The 24780-nt window shown below is 39.3% G+C and overlaps 1 protein-coding gene across 1 annotated transcript in view; it reads left to right on the forward strand.

Annotated features, from left to right (window-relative positions):
• ADCY9 (adenylate cyclase 9) overlaps positions 1-24780 on the forward strand; it is a 96700-nt gene that overhangs the window by 28091 nt on the left and 43829 nt on the right. The window contains exons 2-3 of the mRNA XM_085307184.1: positions 18719-18891; positions 24277-24381. Of these exons, the coding sequence (XP_085163310.1) occupies positions 18719-18891; positions 24277-24381 (278 nt within the window). The remainder of the gene's footprint in view (positions 1-18718; positions 18892-24276; positions 24382-24780) is intronic.

Below are 24780 nucleotides of genomic sequence, written 5' to 3' on the forward strand. Positions count from 1 at the left end.
TATCATACAGAAGACTTTTGCAAGCTTCTAAAGGAAATCAAATTAAATACATGAACTAATGTTTTACCAAGAGTGTATAGATGTGATATGTGCTCTTAGTGGGAAGTCTGTGGTGGTATGTGTGAAGAGTCAGAATCTAAATCACGTTTCATTAAATAGTGTTCTGGACTTTCTGTCAACCTGTAAATGTACAGATTAGTACTTAGTAAAAGAGTTTCATCTTCTTTCAAACCAGAAAATATGCAGCTGCTTCATGTACATTCAAAATGGGAAGTTTCTGCTTAACTGTGAAAAAGTGATAAAATCTGCCTGGCAAATTCTGAGCTGTGAGGTCTGTTCCCAGATTTTAAGTGCTGTGGGCTTTTTAGTCCTTATGTTAACTAGCGCTGGAAGGGTTGCTGAGAATGTGAGAGCTAGGGACTTGGTAGCTGATTAGAGAAAAAATAATGTGGATTTGGCGTAAGAAAGGAGTTGGAGATGATTTAAATTTTGAGTATCCGAGTTATGGTCRAAAATGCATTTGGGAGAGGTGAAGGAGAGTCAACGTTACCTGCTTCCTTGCCTCTTTTCTCCCGAAATACTGATTCCCATTGCATTTTCAACAATATTAGTGCTGAACAGTATTAGTAGTACAGCCGTGCTTTAAAATAAAAGGGGAGGGAGCGATTAAAATGGTTACTGTAGCGTTTAAAATTGCTACTTTTAAAACTGAACCTTAATCCTTGAGTCGGGTGAACTAGTTCATCTCCTGACCGGGGAGAAGTCGGCCTCCTGCCCCTGCTTTGCCTAGCATCTGTAGTGCGTCAGGCAGGAGTTGGCTTAGCCTTACTTCAATATCCAATGTTTTTATTTATTTGCTTTTGGGACCAATAGCTATTCTGTGTCTTCCTGAAACACTAATTCCCTTTTTTTTTTTTTTTTTTCCATGAGACCTTGTTTGGTTTCTGGTGTTATAAGGGCCCCTCACTTGAACTCCTCGACCACCTCGTTACTCCGACCAAAGCACAGCAGCTGCCGTCGGCCTCACAGCGGTTCACCGAGTTGGCTAATCTTTGCCTGAACTTGCTGCACCCTCCGGGAGATAAAACGGTGATCTAAAAGCAACGCAGTCTTCACACCAAAGATCAAATTCAGGCTTCACTGAGCACGACTGCGTTTTTTTGTTTGTTTTTTTCACAGGCTTCTGTGCATGCGCTCTTGCCTCACAGAGAAAGAGCAGCTACTCTGGATGTGTGCACAAGACTCAAAAGTCTATATATGCCCCATGCAACTCCAGCTAAAGAGACAAATGCTTTGCTTGTGCTTTGGTGCTAATGGGAGAGGAGACTTAAAATAATCCATTTTCCTCCAGGAGGTAAACAACTCTTAGGCTTCTGACATAAAAGATGAAAAGTGCAACTCCTTTCAAAACCAGACCTGACTTCTTCAGATCGTGGATGCTTCATAAATAAAAAGATTGTATATCCCTGATATGAAGAATTCTTTTTTTGGGAAAAAAAAAAAAAAAAAAAAGCTAGTTGAATGATCTCCATATTCTGCATATTCACTTTCTCTATACTCTACAAACAGGACACCCACTTGTGCAAGAGCTTTGGTAGATAGATATGATTCAGTGGCTCCCTCCAGTAGCTATTAGAAAAGTATTTCCTTTCTCGGTCAAAGTTTATACACCCCTATTTGAACTTCCCAAATGGACTCTTGCAGGAAATTGTAATGGCCCAGTCAAATGAGAAATCGGGCACGGCATTTAAAAATGTCCTTTCTTGGACTGGGCAACTAACTTGGAAAAAAAAGCATTGAATTACTGGCTAACACTAAAAGTTTGGTTTAGGTTGGATTCTGTGCTCTGCAGGAGGATAATGTTACTCATTTTAGTTTCATTTTCCTAAGACTCATCAATGGATGTTTCCTAGCTCACTGAAGTTTTGTCTCAAGTGGCACAAAAACCGCCACTCTTGCACATAAACTGTTGGGCCTTTTCTGTTCAACAGAGATCTGCAGCTCTGAACTGGGAGAGTAGTGGAACCTTTTTCTTTCATGAAGATAAGTATTAACTGCATCATGCAATTCATTTTGTCCTGACCATTTTGATATGACATTTGATTTTTCTGCAGATAAAAGCAGTCATTATATATAAACTCCAGTGGAAGATTGCTGTATTAGCAATGCATATGTATATGCTTCTACCTTAATGCACTGTTTTTCTGTTATTTGTTGTATTTTTAAGAGATCCTATGATTTATTTCTAGGGGAGAAAAATTGCTTTCCTTGACATGGTGCTCACAGCATTCTAATTCTGTATTTTTAAACTGCTTTATTTTCACAAAGTATTTGTTTAATCTTTACTAGTTTTAATGATGAAACTTCTATTAAAAGAACACTTCTATTAGATCCCTTTTTAGCTCTAATCTTTTGGAGAGAGGGATCTTTAATTGCAGATGCAATTCTTCCATAATTTTCATATGGCTGGTTAAGAAAGAACAGTATGCAAAAGCAATAGGTGTAATGAAATGCATTAAGAAGCCCATCTAGAAGGAGCAAAAAATGCCAATAAAGTGTAGATCGGAATACTATCTACCTTGTAGATAAGAATGAGATGGAAATTGTGAGAAGTGGACTTGTGTGATTTGAGATTTTGATGTTAGTGACAGGTAAATATATATACTGAATATCTATACACTAACTTCTGTGTCCTGCATTCAGTTTAAAATCATTTTGTGGTGTCAGTAGCAGTTTTTTAATTTCAGTTGCCTTGAAGGAAGATATGCAAAATTCTATGATTTTAGAATTGTCAATTTTTCTGTTTTAAAGCTTTCTATGCAGCTGCATGAATTTTGCAGCTGCCTTGCTRTATTGTAGATAGTTATGCAAGTACTTCTTAAACTACAAGAGATAATACTGTTTATCTCAGGGGGATACTAAAAAATCTCAGTAATTGATTACAAAATGCTCCCTTTTCATAAAATAATATATACAAATGCGGAGGAAGCAGAAAGTATGCTCTTTCACATTCAAATAGGCTCATAGTATTTCTTAGATTAGTTATTCTGCAAAAAGAATTACTTGTTATCAATTAAAAAGCCCTTTTTTCTTTTCTTTTTCTTTTTTTCTTTTCTTTTCTTTTCTTTTCTTTTTTTTTTTTTTTTTTTTTTTAAGATGAGTAAGCTAAACCCACTGTGATTCATCACGTTTCTCAGAAACACTGATCCCTAACCTCAGGGAAAGAGTAATCCCACAAAATGCTTCATTCTTCATTGAGGAATTTTGTTTCTAAATACTTGTATGCTCAAAAAAATCATAAAAAACTTAATTAAGAAAGTGATTCAGTAGAAGTACAAGGAAGGAGTATCAGGGAGATGTCACTTCCAATTCTAATACCATTCTAGCAGTAAATAGCAACAGCAGCACAGAAGCGAAAGCAGCAGTGGGGGAAGCTTTTAGACTTTTAGTTTTTGTTTCATTCTGCAAGGTTGGGCCAAGAGCCTTTTTTAGGTGCTAATGGAGGAGGAATTGCTTCTGTTTGTTTTTTCTTTTGTTTGATTTTTAGGTTGTTTTGCAGTTTTTATCACAGGTATGGTTACATTAAATCACTAAGTTTTATGATAATCTTCTTCTAGAGACTGGAAATGTGATCTTTTGTCTTCTGCATGTCCTTTACACCTTGCTCCAAAGAGGCTGAATGATGGAGAGGCTCCTAAAAGCTCCACGTGGAAATGAGAAGGGATTTAAGCTCTGCAGGTACAGCACTACCCCAACTGAAAGCTGTCCTAACGCTGCCTGGGAGCTCATCCCRTAACTTCCCTAGCTACCTGGGCCTATTTATATAGTGAACTCACAGGGCTACTTTTGTTGCTATTTCTTGACATGTGCTGTAATTTCGATTGCAGAGAGGCTGGAGAAAGAGAACAGACTTTGTATATGTGTATATATTCTATGTATATTAATTTCAGTTTAATACTCTTCTTGAAGATGCCCAGGCATTACAAGGTGGAGGGTGATGCAGGATTTTACATGCACAACAATAAACTTGTGCAATAAAAACTTTCTGTGAATAAACCTGTTGCGCAGTAGTGTTCAACCATCAAGAAAGCTTCTCAAGAGTTATTCTGCATGAGCACTTTCCTGTTTAAAGACTGGTTTTTGTTGAACCAATTTTTTTAATCAAGACTTACTTGTGTGGAACACTTGTCTCTTACAAAATCATATCAAAACTTTTAAATACAGTAAAAAGCAATCATTTAAATCTTGAAACTAGCTGACCTTGCAAAATGACAACATGTTTAAATGTTAGGAGTGCAGGTTAAGATTAAAGAATATACTRCTGAGTTTTTTGTGTATTTATTGAAAGTACCCAGCTTTACAGATAAAAGGTTCCTAGATTTGAGTATGGTGAAGAAAATCAGGTTAAGTTTGCTTTAACTATAATGAATCACTCTGAATAAGTGTATGTCTTCCCAAAATACAAAGTATTCAGTGTGTCCTGATGCTTCCATCTCTTGCATCAATTTATCAACAGTTACTCAGGGTAGTTGGCTATCTAGCATGTTAGTATAGTATAAACATTGTTTAGGCTATGTTTTTGTAGAATAGAGAAGCTTCTTCTAAAGAGTTGATCAGGACTAGATTGGTTCACCAGTGTGTTAAATAGGTGAGGTAGTGGGCAACTTCTTTGTGGTTTTGAGAGGAGATGAGCTTCAGTAGTCCACTATCTTACTTACGCCAGCTCGGAGCCCAYGGATTTTTGCTCAAGTTGTTTTTGCTTTCCAGACACATTCCTGCACTCTCCAATAATAACTTTTAGCCCAGGGGAAGTTTGAAGTGTAATCAACTGGTTATTAGCACAAACTCTGAATGTTTTTTCAAAAGATGAAGAAATCCAATATGAGACGTGAGCTGTCTGAGGAGCTGGTCGGTGGGGGCTTGACTCGGTACGCAGCAGGCTGACAGCCAGGCTTGGCTGGTGTGTGAAACCCTCAAGCCTTGGCCCAGCAGAAGAGCTTATTTCACCCAAGTCCATTTTATGCCCCTCGGAGTTTTCTGTTTGCTTGGCTGAGCAGTGGTGGTATCTCCTTCAGTCTAAAGACTGGGTTTGAGTATCGGCACCGGGCAAAGGCTTGTAGCTCTTAGTATGAGGATGAACTCATTTCAAACACAGTAACAAGCCAAAGTAACTTGTCAACAAACTTATATTTGGGGAATGCTTACTTAACTGTGTTTTATGTAACCGCTCGCCCTAGGTGGATTTAGTGACTTACGTAATGTTAGAGAATTCATTTGAGCAACTAGTGACAAGTCTTGAATGAGATYGGTTTTATCAGGCAGTTTGCTATTTGGATACATGAATGAATTTATTATGTATGTACTGTTATTTTATGGGCATGTTTAGCCTAAATAATAATCATGAGTAATCTAGCATGCGTATCGTTCGGTGTAGTATAGGTTACTAAACAGAGTAGCAATAAAACATTTGAAATGAATGTGCCAGACCAGGTTTAACAGACTTTTAAATCTTTGTGCAAGGTGCCTGTATTTGCYCTGATCTCCCCTGACTCAGCTATTCAGCTCTTATGCATTTGAAGCTTTCGCTAAGGGGCTTAAAACCCTCGACGRCCACACATGTGACAGTAAGGTCGTTCTCTGCCCCCAGAGCTGGGGGGCGTGCGAGGTATCGTCGTCCCTCTTGCCTGTGGTGTCATCTTCTAGGAATAAGAAATGTAGTTGATGCCACAGGACACTGGTGTAGCTGGAGAGGGTGGTAGAAAATGTCCTAGAAGATTTCTGTGTGTGTGTGTGTGTGTGTGTGTGTGTGTTACATTGCCAGGTGGTTTTCAACCTCTTCTGGCTTGCAGACTCCTGTGAGTGTAGGTGTTTTGCCGTGCTTGGGGAATAGAAGTCTGTTCTCGCAGGCTTGTTTTTCTTAGTTACCTTGCATACATCCTAACAAATCCTTTGCCAGTTCCTTGAGTCTAAGGATCACAGGCTGAAAACATCTGGTCTATAGAAAAGTCARATCAGGAGCTGGATGAGACTCTAGTTCTGTGTTCTAATTGCTGCTGCTATTATTTCTGCACTCGTGATAGTCTTTATTTTAGAGGAGGTAACGAATACCTTCATATAATATTGGGACAGGGAAGAACAAACAACTGATGTTTACACATTTTATAGAGAAGATGATTGAGGAGCTGCAGTTTAGGGAGAATAAGGAATAGATCTGAGGCTGCTGGTAGTGTGAAGTTATTTCTTTTCCGGTGTCGCCAGTTATGGTCTCCCAAGCAGATGCGTATCCAGTGATCGCAGAATCGGCTGCATCCTTGAGGGTCTGTCCGATGTGTAGCAGAAGCATGTCTTCGCTCTTGGTTTAGCTGTGCAAGAGGAGGGGATCTGCGCTGTGGATGGGACATGAAACTGTGGATAGCGCAAAGAGCTGGGGAGACTCTGAATGTGCGGTGGTACGATTAGAGAATGCCTAAACCTGCAAGCGCCAAGGAAACAGGAGGGATTTTGGAAAGGCTTTGACTGTGCAAATAAACATAATTCTGGAAATTTTTCTTTTTAGCTCTGTTTTGCAACTTTTGAATTCTTTTATTTTGGGAGGGGTTGCTTAGTTATATGTTTTTATTAAGGAGATGAAACACACAGGCTGAAAAGGTAGAGAGGTAATTAATACTTTTTAATTAAAGATACAACTGTATAGTAATGCGTATTCACATGCTGGATGCATTCAGGGATTTCCTCTTTACCACCTCACCAGYGTTTGTGCTACTACCGTATAATGTTATTCTGAAGTGCCACTTGCAGCAGTTTTATTTTCGTTAGTTTTATTTTTTCAGTACTGAATTAGTAACCATTTAAAACTGTCAACTRTGTGTAAACAAGCATTACATACATTATTAATAACTTAACAACTTACCTTGAATTACAAATATCTGTTTGTATTTCACAATACACAAGGCATAACATTGGGGGAGTTGTGAAACTACTGAAATTCGGTAGTGCAACATCATTTCTATTTGTCTAGTCCCTTGTAGCCCTTTTGAATAAATATGTTGATGCTAGCAGAATTTCCACAGCAGGCAATATTGATAGTTATATTGCTGTATTGYTGTTTTGTTGAAATACTCTGGCTCTTCTCCAATCCGTCTGTCACGTGGTAGAGCAACCTCTTTACAGTCTTGCTAGAAACTCTGCTCACTTGCTAAGTAGCTCTTGAGTTTGGACTGGAGAGCAGCAGAGTTTGATTTTTTTTTTTTCCTYTGGGGGGAGAAAAATAATAAATAATCCTTATTAACCAGTTTCATGAGACGCACTCAAATGTATTTAACAAACGCTTGATCCGAATATTAATTCTTCAGATGGTAAACTATGATGACAGGTGAGAAARTGATGATCTTTTTCTTTGCTTTGAAAACTGTGCAGAGATGTAGTTCAAAAACAATTGGTAGCCTCTTGTTTTTAATGTGGGAATTATCTGTAATATACACTTTTATTTATTCTGATTTGATTCTTTAAGAATAAAACTTTTTTTTGAGTTGTAATTTTTTTTTCAGGCTAATCAAGTTAATGAAGTTTTGCATGAGCTAACTTGAATGAATACACTTCAGTAAAATCTCACAAAGATTCTCTTTTTCTGGAGAGTKTTTTTGTCTTTACCCTTTTTGAATCAACTTTTAAAAAAGTTACTTGCGGAGTGCAGGTCTCATCTTTCCATAGATACCCCAGTGCCAATAAACAAGCATGGAGAAAAGCTGGCATAGGTTTGTAACAGACTTTAAGTAACTAGCAGAATCAATAGCGTACATTTCTTAAAACACTACTTTATCTTCTCAAATAATTAGTTTATATTTTGTTATTGTTTTCTGTAATATGAAGACGTGACAGATTATGCAGGTAGATACCCAATACTGAGGAAAGTTAAATGAGAAAGGTTGTTCTTACCAGTATGTGATTGATGTTTAGAAATTCGTGAGTTAGAGATCTCTTATATGTTGTCACAAAGATGCCTGGGATATTCCCATTCTGACCTAGGTGAAAAGGTTGATGTTTGCTGGGTGTTTTCAATATTACTTTATCCATTATTTTTTAAAAAAATGTATTCAAAAATGATGATGACAGAATGACATCTTCTTTCTTGAACTTTGGAAAGTCAAATTGCAAATTTTTAACAATTAGCAACCAAAAAAAGTTACACACGCAGAGCCAACCATCTCTCCCAGTATGTTTGCACCCACTTTTTATGATTTAGGTTTAATTCTCTACAAGTCCATAGAGAGCAATGAAGTTACAAGGCTTTTAGAGAGGGCACAGTTAGCCTGTAGGATTGCCTTGGTTTAAATAAAACGCTGATTTAGCATGTAGGATCCTGACTACCTGCATTATGCAAGAGGGAAAGAATTTGCCCAATTGTAGTTCTGTCAACACAAGGAGATTGCACCAGTAGAGCAACACAGACTTCTAAAATCTTGTTTAAATTGGTGCGTGCTCTTGTCTGGATTCCATTAAAAAAATATTAGTACCAAGAGCCACAATRGCTCACTTTGTTACCGGATGCCTAAGTAGGCTCAAGTTGCAGCAGACTATTGTTTTTTATTGGAATCCTTTCATGCATCGTGCATGCTTGCTATTTGTCATTTCTAAAATACCAGTCCGAAAGATAGGTGAAATCTCCCAGTGCCATGTGAAATACTGCAGGTTGGAATTTCTAGTGCACTTCTAATTGCATTCGGTCTGGCCCTGTCTTTTTAGTTTAAGATAAAAAGTTCCCATCCCTGACAGCCTTGAGCTGACCAAACTTGCACGTGGAGTCTATCTCCGTTCCCCATATTAAATTGCATCTGTGTTTTGCGGCGGCTGGTACTGGTCCTCTGCAGTTCCTAGGGCATGACATCCGTTAGGTGGGCAGGAGAAAATTTAATACCTAAGCTCTAGCTGTTTCTGGAGTGTTTGTGGCTTTATGTAATTGTCCCATCTAGAAGGGTGAAATTTTCTTGAAAAATCCTTGTCTGTCGGTACAGCTTTGGTTTATAAAACAGATTGTTTGAAGTCCTTGCCTTAGATATATCCTCTATATAATTTTCTGATTGCTTACTTCTCTCCCACAATAAAATACAGTTCTAAGTTCGAAGCAACTTTTTGTGTGATCATACCCAAAGGAAGGTTTGGAAGTATACACAATTTACACCCCCCCCCAGCAACTCCGACGCTCTTAGAGCAATCTGGAAAGTCAGAAGTTTCTGTGTGTGCAATGATTTTGGCATGGAAATATTTGTGTCCCAGAGGCCAAACTGAACTGTCCAAAAGCCTCTAAGGGAACCTGCCCCCGGTGACTTCCTCCATCATCTTTAATAGTTAATCCTGGATAACCTTGGACTGGATTTAAGCCCTCTTCGTGCCTTAAATACTGGAGCATCATGCTCCAGTTTTGTGAGGAGTCCTTAGAAGAGAGATGACTTTTTCCATGGCAAGACTGAGAAATCATGGGAATCATCTCACTCAGCTTCAGATTTTTCTTTTTGCTTAAATATATATACACATACCTACAGACATTCCTGAGCCAGCAGTTGCTGYGCAAACACAGTCTTCCAGCTACATCTCCCTCGTGGGTTCCTCTAGGACTTTTTCTTTTCTCTGCTTTTTTTCTCCTCCCTCCCCCCCCAGGTGAAGAAGGTAAAAGCAATTGAAGGAGGAATAGGACACCAGGCTACAACTTTGTGCGGGCAGTTTAACTACAAATGTATATTGTAGGTTTGGGTACAGGGTTCCCCCCCTTATAACTGGCAGATGTTGAACACCAAAATTAGGCATATGTTGTTGATCAGCGTTTTCCAAGCCTGCTGTTGTCTGCTAGCTGATTAAAAGTAGGCCTTTCGCTAAACAAAGGAGACATAAGAAAAACAGCGGTTTTCTGTGGGACAGAAGATGTCTCTGGTTTCTCTGGCTCCTTGCAATCCTTCTTTTGAGATTACGAAGATAGGTTTGGGGTTTGGGCTTTTTTGGAGTTTCTTTTGGCTTTCCAGTCTATAAAATTCTGTTTCTTATTATCGTTTCTGCTTCCAGAGACCTAAGATAACAACTTGGCTCATAAATTACCCGTTCTAATTTTAGTCACAGGAAATACGGTCTATACATTCAAAGTGCTTTTCCAGGTAGGGTTGTTTATTACAATCCAGGCATTTTGTAATCACACGCTTTTGTTTACCCTGAGCTGAAAACAGTTTCTATCATTTCAATGGTAGGTCTTTTTTTTTTTTTTTTTTTTTTTTTGTTTTGTTTTGTTTGAAATGCAACTTCTCAGGTTGCAGAAAATTACTTTTATTTTCTATAAAATCATCAAATGTTTTCTTGCATGATCCTGCAGTGTGCATGAAGGAAAAATGTTGATAAAAGTCGTGTACATTTGATTCAGCTGTATTGATGAAATATCTGAACATAAGAAGCTGAAATTCAGTGCTAGAGCAGGACATATCTGAAGAATATTTTTAGGGCTTAAAAACTGAAATTTTTAAATGTGATTTTATTTGTAGACATGGTAGCTGCTTATGTGAATTGAGATATGCAATAAAATTGAGTGACTTTTCTGTCACTCGGCCATCGTTTCTCGAGAGGTGTGGATCTCAAGGTGGAGATCCTTTGGTTTCTACTTAGTAATATTGAAGTGCTCAGTAACTGCTCTTGCATGTAAAGTTGCTCACGAAACATACAGAAGTAGTAGAAACGTGTTAGCGTTTCGTATATAGGTTATTTGAATAAAATAAGTGTCTGTCTTAGTTGCACGGGAAGAAGCCCACTGTTTGGGGCTCTGCAAGGAGCACGCGGATGTGAAGCGGCCAGGCGAAGGGACGGGGTAATGTGCGGAGACTTCGTGAGGACTGAGTCTGTGACCTTCAGGCCTGACAGCATTAACCTCTCCGGTTTAATTTGAGAGACCAGGTCCATGTGCTAAGGGGGAGATTCAGCCTTTCAAGCCTGTCCTTGTAGTAAGAGGAAGGATAGCAAGAGTGCACTGGTCCTGCACCCAAAAGAAGTGCAATACACAGCAGTCCTGCAGAAGTTGTCCCACAGCATAAAGAAAATGATACTGTTCATTTGCTGTGTGTTTATGGAAACAGATGTTTTGCTCCCCCAAAAAATTTCTGTCTAGTTTATCGCTGCAGGCAGTGAAAAAGATCTAAAAAAAAAAAAAAAAATGCGAGTTTGTAGTCAGTACCAAGCAGAAGTGCCCATAGGTATGTGTGGAGTGAGAGTTATTGCAGCCTCAGAGCTGGAGTAGAGGTTCACTAGAAAGACAAAATACCCAGTTAAACACTCCTAGCTTTCCTTCTGCTGTTTCCCAAAGAGTGGGAGAGGACAGCACGTTGTTAGATGCTCTATCTGCTGTCGTGCAAACGTGACTACTGGTGGTTCCTTCAGGAAAGCAGATAGACCCTGTTTGGCATGGCTCGGGGCYGGCTGGCGCGCCGCTTGGGTAAGCGTTTCCACTGTTCGAGCGCCTGGTAAACTCGCTGGAAAAGCCGCTCCGCTTGCAGTTAAAGATCAGCCCAGTAACTCCGCGTCCCGGGCTTCGCCGTTCGCCAGCAGCTGCTGGAGCATCCGCCAGCGCCTCTTTGGGGAGGGAGGTCTCGGGTTCGGAGGCGGTGATGTCAGTGAGTTGTGATGTAGAATTATTACTTGCATGTAGCATTTCAACTTTCACAGCTGTGAGAATTCAGTTAACTGAAAGGTGTTTTGCAGGTTTGTCAGAACCTGTTTGATCATCTGGTTTGTATTTACCAGATGCTGGTACCCGAGTGAGGGTGTTTATCTTCTTCTACTTCGCCTCCTCTTTGCTCATTTCAGCAGAGATGAATATTTTAATCATGAAATTATTAGAATCTTCAAGGAGGAATAAAAAGCTCTCTGAAGTTAGTTTTTAATTTAATAATTTGTTAGCAAGTTAAGATTGCAAAATAGGAAAAGCAACTATTATTATTTCAGTAACAATCCTCATTTTTATTTGAAGTTGCACACATTTTGGSACTACATTCAGCCTGGTTACTGGGTACCTCTTTAAAGGTGCCTCAGTTAGTTTGTATTATGTTAGCTACATAGCCAGGTTTTGTCTAGGAAAAGGATTTTGAATTTCATTCATATTTGTCTATTTTCAGATTTGCTCTCTAATAATTCCTAATGTTTATGGGTTTTGACCAGGATCTCGTGTTGTGGTTGTATATAGCTGCCATTGATGCTTTAAGTAGCCCTGTGTATTATCTGTAACTGTCAACATTCCTGTATAGTAACGTCTGATTATTTCAGTGGAGCATCATTTTTGCAACCCAGTTACGCTATTTGCACTTAGGGTAGTCACTGTGTGCTCCACTTTTGCTAGTTTTTAAGTTGCTTGTTGCAATTTAAACTACCTGTTGTCCGGTTCACTCGATCTGAATATTTGGCTATGGGGAAAGAAGAGGCCTGCAGTGCGATACTGGCTATAATAAAATGATAATGTGAGAAAACATTCCCCATAAATACAAACAGATAAGGCAATGGTGGTGTTTTAAGGATGAGATGAAGTATTTACTATTGAAAATCATCTTGGGCTCAGCTATGTGTTCTAAGGTAGATTTGTGGATGAGGACCTRAAGAATACTAAAGCTCATGGACTGATGGCAGGCACTGTATTACTTTTTGCATAAACATTAAATTAGATTAGTACTAGAAAATTATTTCAATTTTTAAAGGGAGAACAAAAAACTGGAAAAGTTAGGGGAGAAGTACCCAAAAATACACTTTAGTTAGTAACAATAAATATATTTCTGGTCTTTTTTTATTTTTTTATTTTTTACCATTATTTGCCTGTTATATTATATTCTAGAAATTGCAGTTAATATTTTATTTTACAGAGCAAGTCAGAGTCTGGTGAAGTTGTATGGCCTCATGTTTTATTATATGAGGAAACCTAAATGTAGGTCTCGGTTTCCTTTCCAATGAATGGCAGTAGCTGAATACCAGTTTCTTTGCTCTCAGATCTTTGGCAAAGTAACAAGTTAATATGTCTTTAAAGGAAATGGAGAAAATTTTGTTTTATAAGAAAAAGAGAAGAGAGAAAGAGATGATTATGGAGAAGCATTAACCCAAAAGTAATTTACCACCAATCAGTTTAAGTAAAAAAAGGAACCAAAGCCAAGCCTGAACTGCAAAGCTTTTTTTATGAGCTTGCTATACTGCTAGTAGATACTTGCGTGAGTCTATAAATTTTTTTTCTCGTTTTACAAGCACTATTTTCTTAATATTGGAACTCTTTAAAAGGTATCAGAGGTTTATAAAATGAGATAGTAAATTACTGAGAAAGAATAGCTAACGCTGGGTTCATCGTGACAGACAGGGAAAGGATATGAGTTAGCTTTGCTTTCTAGCTGAAGAAGTGCGGCCGTATATTCTTGCCCTCGTGTACAGGTGACGGTAGCTTTTGTACTCACACACGATGCAAATGGATTTCATACCAGCTCTTATTTGGGGATGTAAGATATAGAAAAGGTTTGGAGTTGAAAAATWGGGCTCAATGATTTTTGTGACTTCTTACCTATTTACTAATTATTTGGGAAGAGGTAAGCTATTAAAATAAGTAGACATTAGCAGAAGTGATGGAAAGATAAATAAGGAGAATGATTAATATAAAGCTATTTGGTAAATGAGAGCAAATTAATACAATTTGGATTTTAATACATCACTATAAGGCATGCCACTAATCTTRCAGAAGAGAGAGCTGTATACTGAGACGCAGTTATCCTTAAAAGGAAGGTAACGTGTTAATCTGTTAAATGCCGTTTCCTGGTACTGCAGCTAAAAAGATGAAGCAATTCATGGAGGTAGGAACAGGAATACATAGCAAGTGTGGGATTATGTTTTCATTAAATGAATCACAGAGACCATGACTGAAATAGTCATCGGTTTTTGGTGTCTCTTCCTTAGAATCAGTACTGAGAAGGGTTTCAAAAGCGTTTGAAGTTCATCAGATGATACACGTGAGCATTTGGTTTGCCAGAGAGAAGGTAATTTCCATCTTTGCTTTTAACAGAGGGCGAAAAAGTTTCCGCTGCRTACAGTCAAAGCATCAAAATGTGACTCTTATTTTAACAAGGAATTGCTTAGCAACACTTCTATTAATTCCCCGTCTCTCGAGGGCCAGCTGTAGACCTCCAGGCTCTGACAGATGCACTGACTGATGCCCCGTGCAAACGGGCAGACGAGATCGGCACGGCGGCGTCTTGCGTCCTGAAGCCGTAAAAGTGCAAATACACCGATGGCTTAATGAAAGACCCGAAGGACCAGAGCTTCTCTCCCTTTCCYGGTTCCTCCCGGCAGTTACCTGAGAGGCTTTGTCTCTGGAGCCGCCGCTGCAGACCGGGATGGCAGAAACCCTCCGGTTCGGAGCGTTTTGGCGTAAGCAGGCGGCTGGCGGGGAGCTCCTGGGAGCCGTGCTTGGCTTCGGAGCCCGCTCCCTGCCCCTGCCAGAGCCTCCATTAGTTAACTTTCCACTCGCTCTGCAAAGATCATTTTTTCTCACGCTACTGCAACCAGGTTGAGGATTGGGATGTTTATACACAACATTATTTATAATTATGTTTGTTTATGTGCATGCAGAAAACTGTGTGTGTATGAGTGCATGCGTGCATGTGATTTTTGTTAGGAGGAGGATTTTTTTATAATTTTTTTTTAGTATTTGGGATGGATTTCTGTCTTTAGAAAAAGTTTAGAAAAATGCCACTGTAAGAAGAAAAGCTAACTGAAGAAGAGGACAAAGTACAGGAATTTCGTAGCACTTCTACAATTCAGTGTTAGTGGGACAGATAGAAACCAACAGAGTAAAACGAAGACCTTACCCGTTAACCATTTTGTCAAAAATGCACTTTGCAAACACTGCCATGTCAGTATGCAAAATGGTTGAAGTCGAGAMATAAATCTGTTGCATCTGGAGGCAGGCGCTGTTGCTCTTTGTTACCCTTTCAGATTTTCAGAACCTAAAGGCAAGCGAAGGAAGCAGCTGGGCTTTTGCGAAGATAAATATGTAACTTGTTTTGCCGAGGGGAGAAAATAACATGTAAATTAGATTAGTATGTTGAAGCAGGGTGGTGTTGGGGGGGTTGTTGAAGTTCCCTCCCGCCCCAATCCGGTACAATATTTCTTCTTGAAGGAATTTACCAGCTTCCCGATACTGGTTGCTGAAAGGCATCTTTGGAAAAAACAAAAGTGGGCTGTTGGGTAAAGCCTGACAGAGTACATATTTGCTATCAGACCGTTTATTTTTAAGTATTGACTTTGAATAAATTTGGAGGAGGGGAAATAAACAATATAAAACTGAGAGTGGCAGGAGGGGAAGAAAGGCAGAGCTTTACCTTTAAAAATGACAGTATTAGCTTTTCATATGACTTTATTGTACTCTCTTGAGTCAAACTGTTGGGCAGCCAAAAGTTGCAGTTTGTTGTGTTTCCCATAAAATAGCATCTCCTCCATTGTTAGCATATTAGCTGAATATTTTTGTATTACCTGATTTAAACCTGCTGTGTGGTGATGTGAATGTTTTTCCTTCCATGCGCTTTTTTTTTTCTTTYTTTTTTTTTTTTTTATGGAACATGACAAAGTGTTGCTTGTAGTAACTCGCTGGATATTTAAGAGAAGGAAAAATACTACTCATGTATAATACATTTAGTTAAATCAATACCRTTCTACTGGATTAATGATGCATTTTCTAAACCAAAATATTTCAGACTGAACRTAGGGGTTGCTTTGTGAATTGTCACAGAATTACAAGGAATGCTAAAGCAAATACRATTTTCCTATCATAAGAAAAGTTCAATAACAGACAAAGTATTAGACAGGCAATACTAGCAAAACTAGTCAGTTCTGTAGTGATTAAAGATTTTTAAACTGTCTAATTTTCAAAGACTTTTTTAAAATAACCTTTTTTCCTAATGGACTTTCCTGAGCCCTTCATCTTGCAAACGTTTAGCGTTCGTAGGCCCTTCGCAGTAGGGATGGCCCTGCCGACCTCTTATTAAATGTCTGCTGTGATTCTGCAGCATGTTGGCTTGTGTTTGCCCGCTTTCAGATGAAACATGCGGAGCTGTGCTGCTCCTTTAGCCTGCGTGGTAGGGGTTGGGAGCACGAGGAGGTAATAAAGACAGGGTTTTTTACGGCGAAACATTCTCAGTGCCAACAATCAGCCATTTTAGCCGACTTTAAACCCTGCAACTAAAACATGTGGGACAAAGCTACGTGTGTGAGAATAGTTCTTAATGCAAAATGTTGCAATAACTGCTTTTGGTTAGCCGGGTTGGCCACACATAGGAAGTATGAAGGGTGGAGTGGGGTAGAGGAGCCACAACCCACTGTGGTTTAAGGTTGGGGAGAGTGTGGATATTGCTTTTCCAAACAAGTTTTCAATTACTGTCGTGCCGTAGCCTTTTCACTTTTCCTCAGCGCGGAGCTCAAACTGGAGATAATTTTGCTTTATGTAACACAGCTACAGAATAATTACGCTGCACAACGTGGTAAGAGGGTAAGAGCATTTAAAGAATGCCTCCTTAAAAATACAGAAAGCAAACAAAAATATTTCCCCTTAAAAAAAAAAAAATGTAGTAGCAGCAGTGGGGAAAATAATCCAGTTGCTTTAAGGTAACTTTTAAAAATAGGGAGTGTAGTAAGCTCAGTGCTCTAGATCTCACCAGAGCAGACATATAATTGTAAGCTGATTGCGGTGAATTCCTTAAATTACAGCCCCCGTGAATATAAGCTTTAAAGAGACAGTCCTGCATCTGGAAGCCAACGGCAGCTCAGGATTTTATGAAACAGCAGTGCCAGAGTAAAGTCCAAGTGCTACTACAACTGGTATAAAAATGAAGATTGGCTATAGTGTAACATCTCAGATCGGTGAGCTCATGCCCCAGAACTGGAACAAGCTGAAGAGCGCAGCAGCTTTCCCAGCAGCTGGTGAGCCTGAAGTCGTATGGATGCACCTCTCTGTACGGGCTGCAGAAGAGCGAAGGAATCTGAATTACTAGTGGAACAGAGAAACTGAAAAAACATTTGCTATTACTAGAKCTATTATTTCTATTGGAAAGGTGACAGACAAAGCGTTGTCTGTGTTACGTGTTACAGAGCGGAAGGGTTTATAGAATATTATTTTTTATCTCTGAGGAAAGTTATAAGRGAATGACCTTATCGTAGTGACAGCTGTTGCTGGAACAGAAGACCACTGTCTCCCGCGGACTGGAGCGGAGCAGGCCTTGGCAGATTTAGTTCCACCCTACGGTGGAGCTAAAGGAGGCAAGTGAGCGCAGCTGATCATCATGATAGTCATGTGTCTGAATACAACGGGGTGACAAATATCTTGACAAAAAAAAAAAAAAAANAGAAGACCACTGTCTCCCGCGGACTGGAGCGGAGCAGGCCTTGGCAGATTTAGTTCCACCCTACGGTGGAGCTAAAGGAGGCAAGTGAGCGCAGCAGATCATCATGAAAGTCAAGTGTCTGAATACAACGGGGTGCCGTATATTTTGAAAAAAAAAAAAAAAAAAAAACAGCCGCAATGGTTTGCCAACCCAAGTACAAAGTCAGCAAGAGATCACATGGGATTCGATCTTTCAAAACCAGGTCAGGAGAATTCGGTTCCAGAATCACATGGGGCAACAATCTCCAATACTGCAAAATCACAAGCAGAGTCCACATCTAAGAGGTGATGCCCTCCAGGCTTTTAGGGGCAGGATTAGTGCCCTTCGCTGCTGGGTGAGAGGTTTCTCATTTAATGGCAATAAAATTAACTCATTTGAGTTCAGGAGTAGGTGGGATAAGTAGCTCCTTCTTAGTCTTTGTGCCTAGACCATGACCCCGAATATCATAACACACATCTATGAAAGGAAAGCAATGCTCAAAACAGAATTCAGAGCCTTATTTWTTTTTTTTTTTTTGAACAGGTTTTTCATACTGGAGGGTTTGATACAATATTCACCAGCTTGGCCTTTAATATTGGATCTGGTTTGCAATTATGCTTCAATTCATACAACAGTTGCAGAGAGCGCGTGTGGGTGTATGTGTGAGAGAGAGATTGATTTCGTTCTTTAAAAATGTGAAGTCTCCTCTAACGATGAAAACCCGTCAGAATTTCAAGAACTTATACTCCATTTCCTGCTCCAATGTGCTACCAGCGTTAATCAGTCTTCACCATATCTCCATGAGAAGTGGAGGTTATAACTGAAGGAATATATGCAGATTTTCAGAACTGGAGCATCAATACAGAGATCGCTGAAAAACAGGCTGTGAAAAACAGGCTGTAAATACTTTGCCAAAAGTAAAGAGTTAATGGCAGAGCTCAGACTACAGCTTTGAAGTGAATATGTTAGGTCCTGGCTTCTTCTTTTTTTTTTTTTTTTCAAAAGTATATGAATAAAAATGGAATAAAGAAAGTACATGCCAATCATGGCTGATGCTATATGCTAGAAACGTCTCTTGTATCTGGGGCAACACATGTTGGGCAATTCTGATTCCCACCACTTTATGCACGATATCTTTATATTCCTGATGGTTGTTCCCAACTAGCATCTGGGATTTTTGTGCAGTATTCCTGAGCCATAATAGTAAAATAATATGAAATTATGCATTCTTTGATAGAATATTTCGTAACTGAGAAGTCAGAAGAATTGTTATTTTTATCATTCTGCCATTCTGACTGTTCTTTTCTTTTCTGTAGGTTTAAAGACTTACCTGATATCTGGTCAGAAAGTGAAGGACTCTCACTGCAGCTGCTCGCAAGCATTGCTGCCTGGCTTGGAGTCAGGAGATGCAACTAAGATCCAGGGAACGTCGTCAGCTGAGAACACTGGTGACTTGACAAAGACTCTCAAACATGCAGAAAAACCTAAGGTTAGTTCTTGTTTCAAAGTTGAGCAGTGTGAATCTAAAACTGTACCAATAAATGAGAGATGTGTGGATGGGAGAACCTTATGGTTTACTTATTCATTGCTTTTTTTTAATTTATTTTTTTGACAAAAACTAGTTTAGAGAGGAAAAGAATTGCAAAGCAAAATGTTTGACAAGGAATCTGAAGTAAAATCAGCACTTTTAAAAAGTGATTTTAGATAAAGAATTTTCTTAATATTTCTATTTCATGATGAGAGGTCCAACCTTATTTATTAATTGTCTCAATTTTACGAGGTGTGGGGAAAAAATAGTTAGTGCCTTATGCTGCCGTAACTTCTGTGATTTTCTGCGTTTGCTGAATTCTGTTTCTGCTTTTCCCTATCATGCATGTCATAGACATATGAACCTTCTTATATGAAAATGTAGCAGACATCAGCCCTACCMCCCGCCAATAAAAAATAACAGAATTGTTTGTGTGGTAGGAAAAAATATTCTGATTGTGTTTTATCTGCTTGCTCTAGAAATGTATGTCTAGACCTGAGCACAGTGATTTGTAYGGGTTCAGCTTGGAGAAGCGCTGACATTTTGTTATGTTCACACCTCTCACAAGAACTCTTGACAAGTAAATCTGTGAAACAATGTGTATTGCTTTGCTGTTACTCTCAATCTTCCAGGTCAGACTAGATTTCCTGAACAACGGACGATTACTCTCTTTTCTCTTGGGAAAAGAGTTCCTCTCACTGGGTTGGCTGAGCTGGGCGCTAATGGTCAGAACCGTGGAGGTGAAATGGCCATGTGAACCCCACCGTCATTAGACCACAGTGGTGTGAAGCCCAGTGTATTTAGTCRTGAGAGGATCTCTTCAACACAGATTTGGTATTTAGCTGACAGAGTTGATGCGTGGATGTCTCTGCTGCTTGTATGTGTGTTGTCTGGATTAGGAGAGATGGCTGAGGCACCTCTAGCCTGTGTCTGTTCTTGGTTTTAATTTTGGACTGAAAACACTTGATCACTAGTGAGGTCAGCGAAAAGGCTGATCTGGAGTTAGGGCCAAGACTACGTAACTGCAGAAGGAAGCTTTAGCTGTTTGCTCCTTCCCCTAAATATGCACTACGTACAGTCTGACTGGTTCCAAGTTGTTGCTGGTACTTATCTATTCCTATTCTTTTCCCATATATAAAGAGAGTGTGTTTGGCATCCCTGACGTGTCAGCTCTCCAGCTCTTGCTTGTCTTTCAGTGAAGGTGATAGGAAAATCTGCGGCAGAGCAGTGAATGGATCTCTGTACCACCGAGTCAGTCCGTGCTGCTCACTRCGTAGCCAAGGAGATGTGCTGAAGCTGACTTTGAGCAAGCAGCTGAGAAGCATGTTGTACTCACACAGGCATCTTGCTCTGCTTGTGGCTCGTTCAGCGTGACCGTAGGTATCCTTGGTGGCACTGCTCTGAGTGGCGCAAACGTACCGTTAGCGTAGCGTAATCCCTGTGTCACGTAAGGAAAACAGGGGAGCCTGAGTACCACTGAGCTCCACAGCCTTGTGCTGTTGCTTTCAAGTGATGCTGTGACAGCAGTGAGTAATGAACCCATCTGCTTCGAGTAGTGAAGGAAGAAGAAAGCACCAAGCGGAGCAGTGTTGCTGAGCTGCCAGCGTGTGAAGGAGAGGGCAAAGAGGAGGGATTAAACAAAGCAGTGAAACTCAAGTTGCTGCGGTGAGAGGAAGTAAGTGTGCCCTGTTAATGCCTGACAGCAAAGCGAAGCTTTGACTGGAGGGGCAGTGAAACCACAGTGAAGTACGGTACTGACCTGGCTGCTCTTAACGTTTGTTAAAATTTATTGTGTATTAACTTGGGGTGCTCATTGTTAAAATAACCTGAGTCTAAAATATAATCTGCTGTTGCAAATCATCTGGCCCTTCAGTATGTGTTTTTTTAAAACACAAGGTGACTTRCTCAAGAAAGGTGACACAGTTGTGTCACTACTCCAAAACAAATAGCATGCAACCTTGAGACAYGCTGCTGGCCCACACTGTTTTTGTGGACTGCCTGGCCACTTCCTATGGTTTTTTGYTCTGGAACTATCCTGACATCTTGATTACTCTTTTAAACACTGAACGCTGACCTGCACAGTGCAAATGTGCAAACATGGCTATCCAGATCAATGAAGGAGAAGCTAAAATTGGCAATTCAAGAAGGAAGCTTCTTCAGAAAAAAACATGTAGGACAAGTGCCTGCTCAGTTTCAGCCTTCTTGGATACCCTATCTAGCTTTGTCCAGAATTTATGCGTATAGGTAGCTGTTTTTATTCATCACCGTGAACACTGCAGGTCTTGGCAGTGATTTTCCAAGCAGTCTGGTAACACTTTGCAGATAGTGCTGCCTGACTTGGCCAAAATACCTGAACGCTGAAGTGAATCTTGAATGACTCCCAAACTTAGCTCTCCATACTGTCTGATAAGCATCCATACAATGCATGACCAAAATGTGTCAGAATGGGTATAGCATAATGCTGATGCAATTCATGTAAGCGCTGAGCACGTATTTAGAAACACGTTCTCTGACTGCAGTTGGAGCATGTTTGCAATTGCAGGTGGTACTTGCTTCTCAAAGCATTGCTGGTTGCAGATACTGCAAACCCCACAGCAGTTTTTTGAGTATAGATTCGCACCAGCCTTCTCTCTGCCTGGGTAGTCTGTCACTGAAGAGACTGTAGACCAAGAAGGCTGGGTCAGACTTTCAAGGATTGTTTAATTTGCCAGCCATGCTACAGTAGGTCTTACAGCATTAAAAAAAAAATGGGAACTTTAATTAAATTTAATTGCAGTTTGCGGTGCTCAATTTGATATGATTTTTTTTAAAGGAGTGGGCTTCCTTTTTACTTTTTTTTTTTTTTTTAAGCCTTCAGTTTGCTGGTAGGGTCTGGAGATAAAATTTGCAAAAGAATCATAACTTACATGCCAACTGTTTTAAATACAAAGCTGTAAACAGTATCAGTGTGGGAGGAGATGACTACAGCTCTGCAAAGAAGACTAGAAAACTAGGAAGTGCAAAACTGTAGGCAAGCTGAAATATCCTTCTTTTAAAGGGAATAAGTGACCATATTGGGGGAAAAACATTACTTTAGCATTTTGATCTTGAATGGATGTTTAGGAAGGTCAGGAAGGAGAATGCGACAGTAATTGATCAATGAAAAACGTTACATCTCATCCTCTCCTCGATGATATCAGTAGTTAATGGCAAAATATCACTGAAGTATGAATATCAGTAAAATGCCTGTTTCAAGTCATAAAGTTTGTACGTAATAAAATGGCAAAGAAAGTTGCTAAAAATAGAAGTAAACCTATAGTAGTAGCTGATTCTTGAATGAAAGCAYTGTAACCTACTTACCTGGTTTTGGTATCCATTTACTTTGCCTATCATATTTTATAAAATCCCTTACTTGACTTGGAATCATAAGCTGTTGTAAAACTGTTCTAATCGTGTGTTACAATGAAAACAGAAAGTAGTTTTGCTTGACTTGGTGTTTGCTGAAAGTGCATTAATGTATTATTCATTGTGACTTGGCCACTACGCACTGGGCTTATGYAAGTGTCTACAGTAAAGAATGAAGTTAATGATGTTGACTTGCACACACAGGAATAAGTCAGATAAACTCCTGTCTCTTTTGAAAAGGTCAAGCTTCTTTTCTGAGATTTTTGTCAATTGATTTAACCCCAGGAGCTAAGTATTTGAGGTGGTCTTGCTGATTTATTAGCAAGATCAAACAGGGAGTACTGGTTTTATTTTTGATAATGGGGGGGGTTATTATCAGCATTAACTGACTTCTGCCATAATTAGAGCTACTTACAAGTGCTCTAGGAACATAGAAGGTTTGTTAGTCCATTGTCAGGCTCATTTTAAAAAGCCATTTAATCCTGCCTTACATTAAGTGATCAAGGCGTTCATGATATTTAGACCTAGAYATTTTTTTTTAATAAAATCTTTTAAGAACCAATCACATGCTTTCTTCATATGTGCTCTTCGTGTATTTCCACATTAGGAAACTCATAGATAATTTCAGTACCCCTAACCAAGACTGTGTCCCTGAGGAGCATTCTGCATGATGGTCTGCTGGYTAAGAAGGTCCAGAATCTTCACGAAAGAGTTTTAGGGACGTTATTGGATGATTACTTGGATCAACAGTCATTAGGAGAGTGGGCCATAAGAAATGCCATACCATATTGACCTTAAAATTTAAGATGCTACATTTTTGAATTTCAGATATGACACCAGTGAAGGGAGGATGCTTTGGATGAAAAGTCAGTCCTCAAAAAGAGTTATACACTGGTCTTTGAAATGGGGAGTGGATCTGAAGGGAGAAATTGCCATGTTTTGGGACTAGAAGAGGGACACGAGGTGTTGGGCTTGGGACAAAAAGTGCATGCAAGACTTGAGTTGCTTGTTGAAAACTTTATGAAACCATTTAGTGAGATAACTAAACCATCATTTAGTCTGATGTGCCCAATTTAGCATGCTGTTCCTGGTGACTGGTGTGTCTGTACCCATTAATAATCTTTTGACAAGCCTGGTAACAGTAAACCATCTTATAAGCATAGGAATTGCCAATAGGGATCGGATATAGGGCCCATTTAATGCAGTATCCAGTCTCTAAACAACCARTGCTAGAGAAAAGTGTGAAGAACTTTGCAAGATACAGATTCAGAATTAATTTCCCTTAAAAAGATTGCATTTTAACTCGGAGGGATTAAGTTGTTTTAAAAAAATGAAGCATGACGTTTGAGATAGCTTCCAAAATGTGCTATCTGCAACTATTACAACTCCTGATGTTTTTGTTCCCATGTTTTCTATGACATTTGTTCAGTGTTTGGCCTCAAGAACATTCTGTAGCTTGAGGACTGCTCCACTGTCTTACAAAGCGGCGTGAAAAAAATATTTGCCTTTATAGTTTGGGAATTGTTGCTTTCTGTTTCTCTATGCCATTAACAGCGCATTATGGTGTCTTGTGTTTTTTTGAATTTTGCTGTATTTTGTACTAAGTCTTCGTGCCGCTGATCATAATGTCATTGAGATCCTTCTGCAGAAAATTGCACTTCTCTCACTAAAGCTTATTTTATTCTTCTTTAGTTGCCAAAATGTAGTGATTATGGTGTATCTGTGATCTTATACTTGTAAAGATTTCCTGGGTTAGATTTAGCCTTAGGAATCAGAAAACCTGTGATTTGTTTTTGAAGTGGCAGATTTTGTTCCTTTCAACTTTGGTCCATGTTTCCCATGCTGTAGCCTTGTTTCTGGTTTAACSATGCAGAAAGTATACCAGTGAACCGAATTATGAGTTGTGTAATATTAAGATGACATCAGAATGTTCTTGGCTAAATGTTTTCTGTCTCATTGCAGCCTTGTCCTTCTTGTAGTACCACCCTTGCTCCCCACTGCGATATCAGCATAGAAGAAGGAGCTATCCAAAATGGTTGTCAGGATGAGCATAAAAACATTACTAAGGTAATTTAGAATTCACCACTTTCCTATTTTTCCCTCATTTCTTTACTTCAGTTAGCTTTGTCGTTTTTGCACTGCATTGTTATTCTTTTATTTAACCTCTTAAGCAGCAGAGCCAATTCAGATTTGATTTTTTCTGTTCTCAACTTTAATTGAGGCAACCCCTATTTTCAAAATGACTAGTAATTTGGTCAACACAGTTTGAAGTCAAGAGGGACCTAAATTTTGGATTCTTTAAATTAGGCTGAGGCTACCCAAAGAAAGAGGCAGAAACAGCACTAGCCTTCTCTCCATGACTTACACCAGTAGATTGTGTGTCACCTTGCCGCAAGTTATGCCTGTCTTGCCAATGTCTTCTGTATAGTAGCTCTAAAACACAACCATTCCTGTTCATCCATGTGA

This window comes from Rhea americana, unplaced genomic scaffold (assembly GCF_003343005.1).
Source record: "Rhea americana isolate MKP2758 unplaced genomic scaffold, rheAme1 scaffold_255, whole genome shotgun sequence".
NCBI classification, from domain to species: Eukaryota; Metazoa; Chordata; class Aves; order Rheiformes; family Rheidae; genus Rhea; species Rhea americana.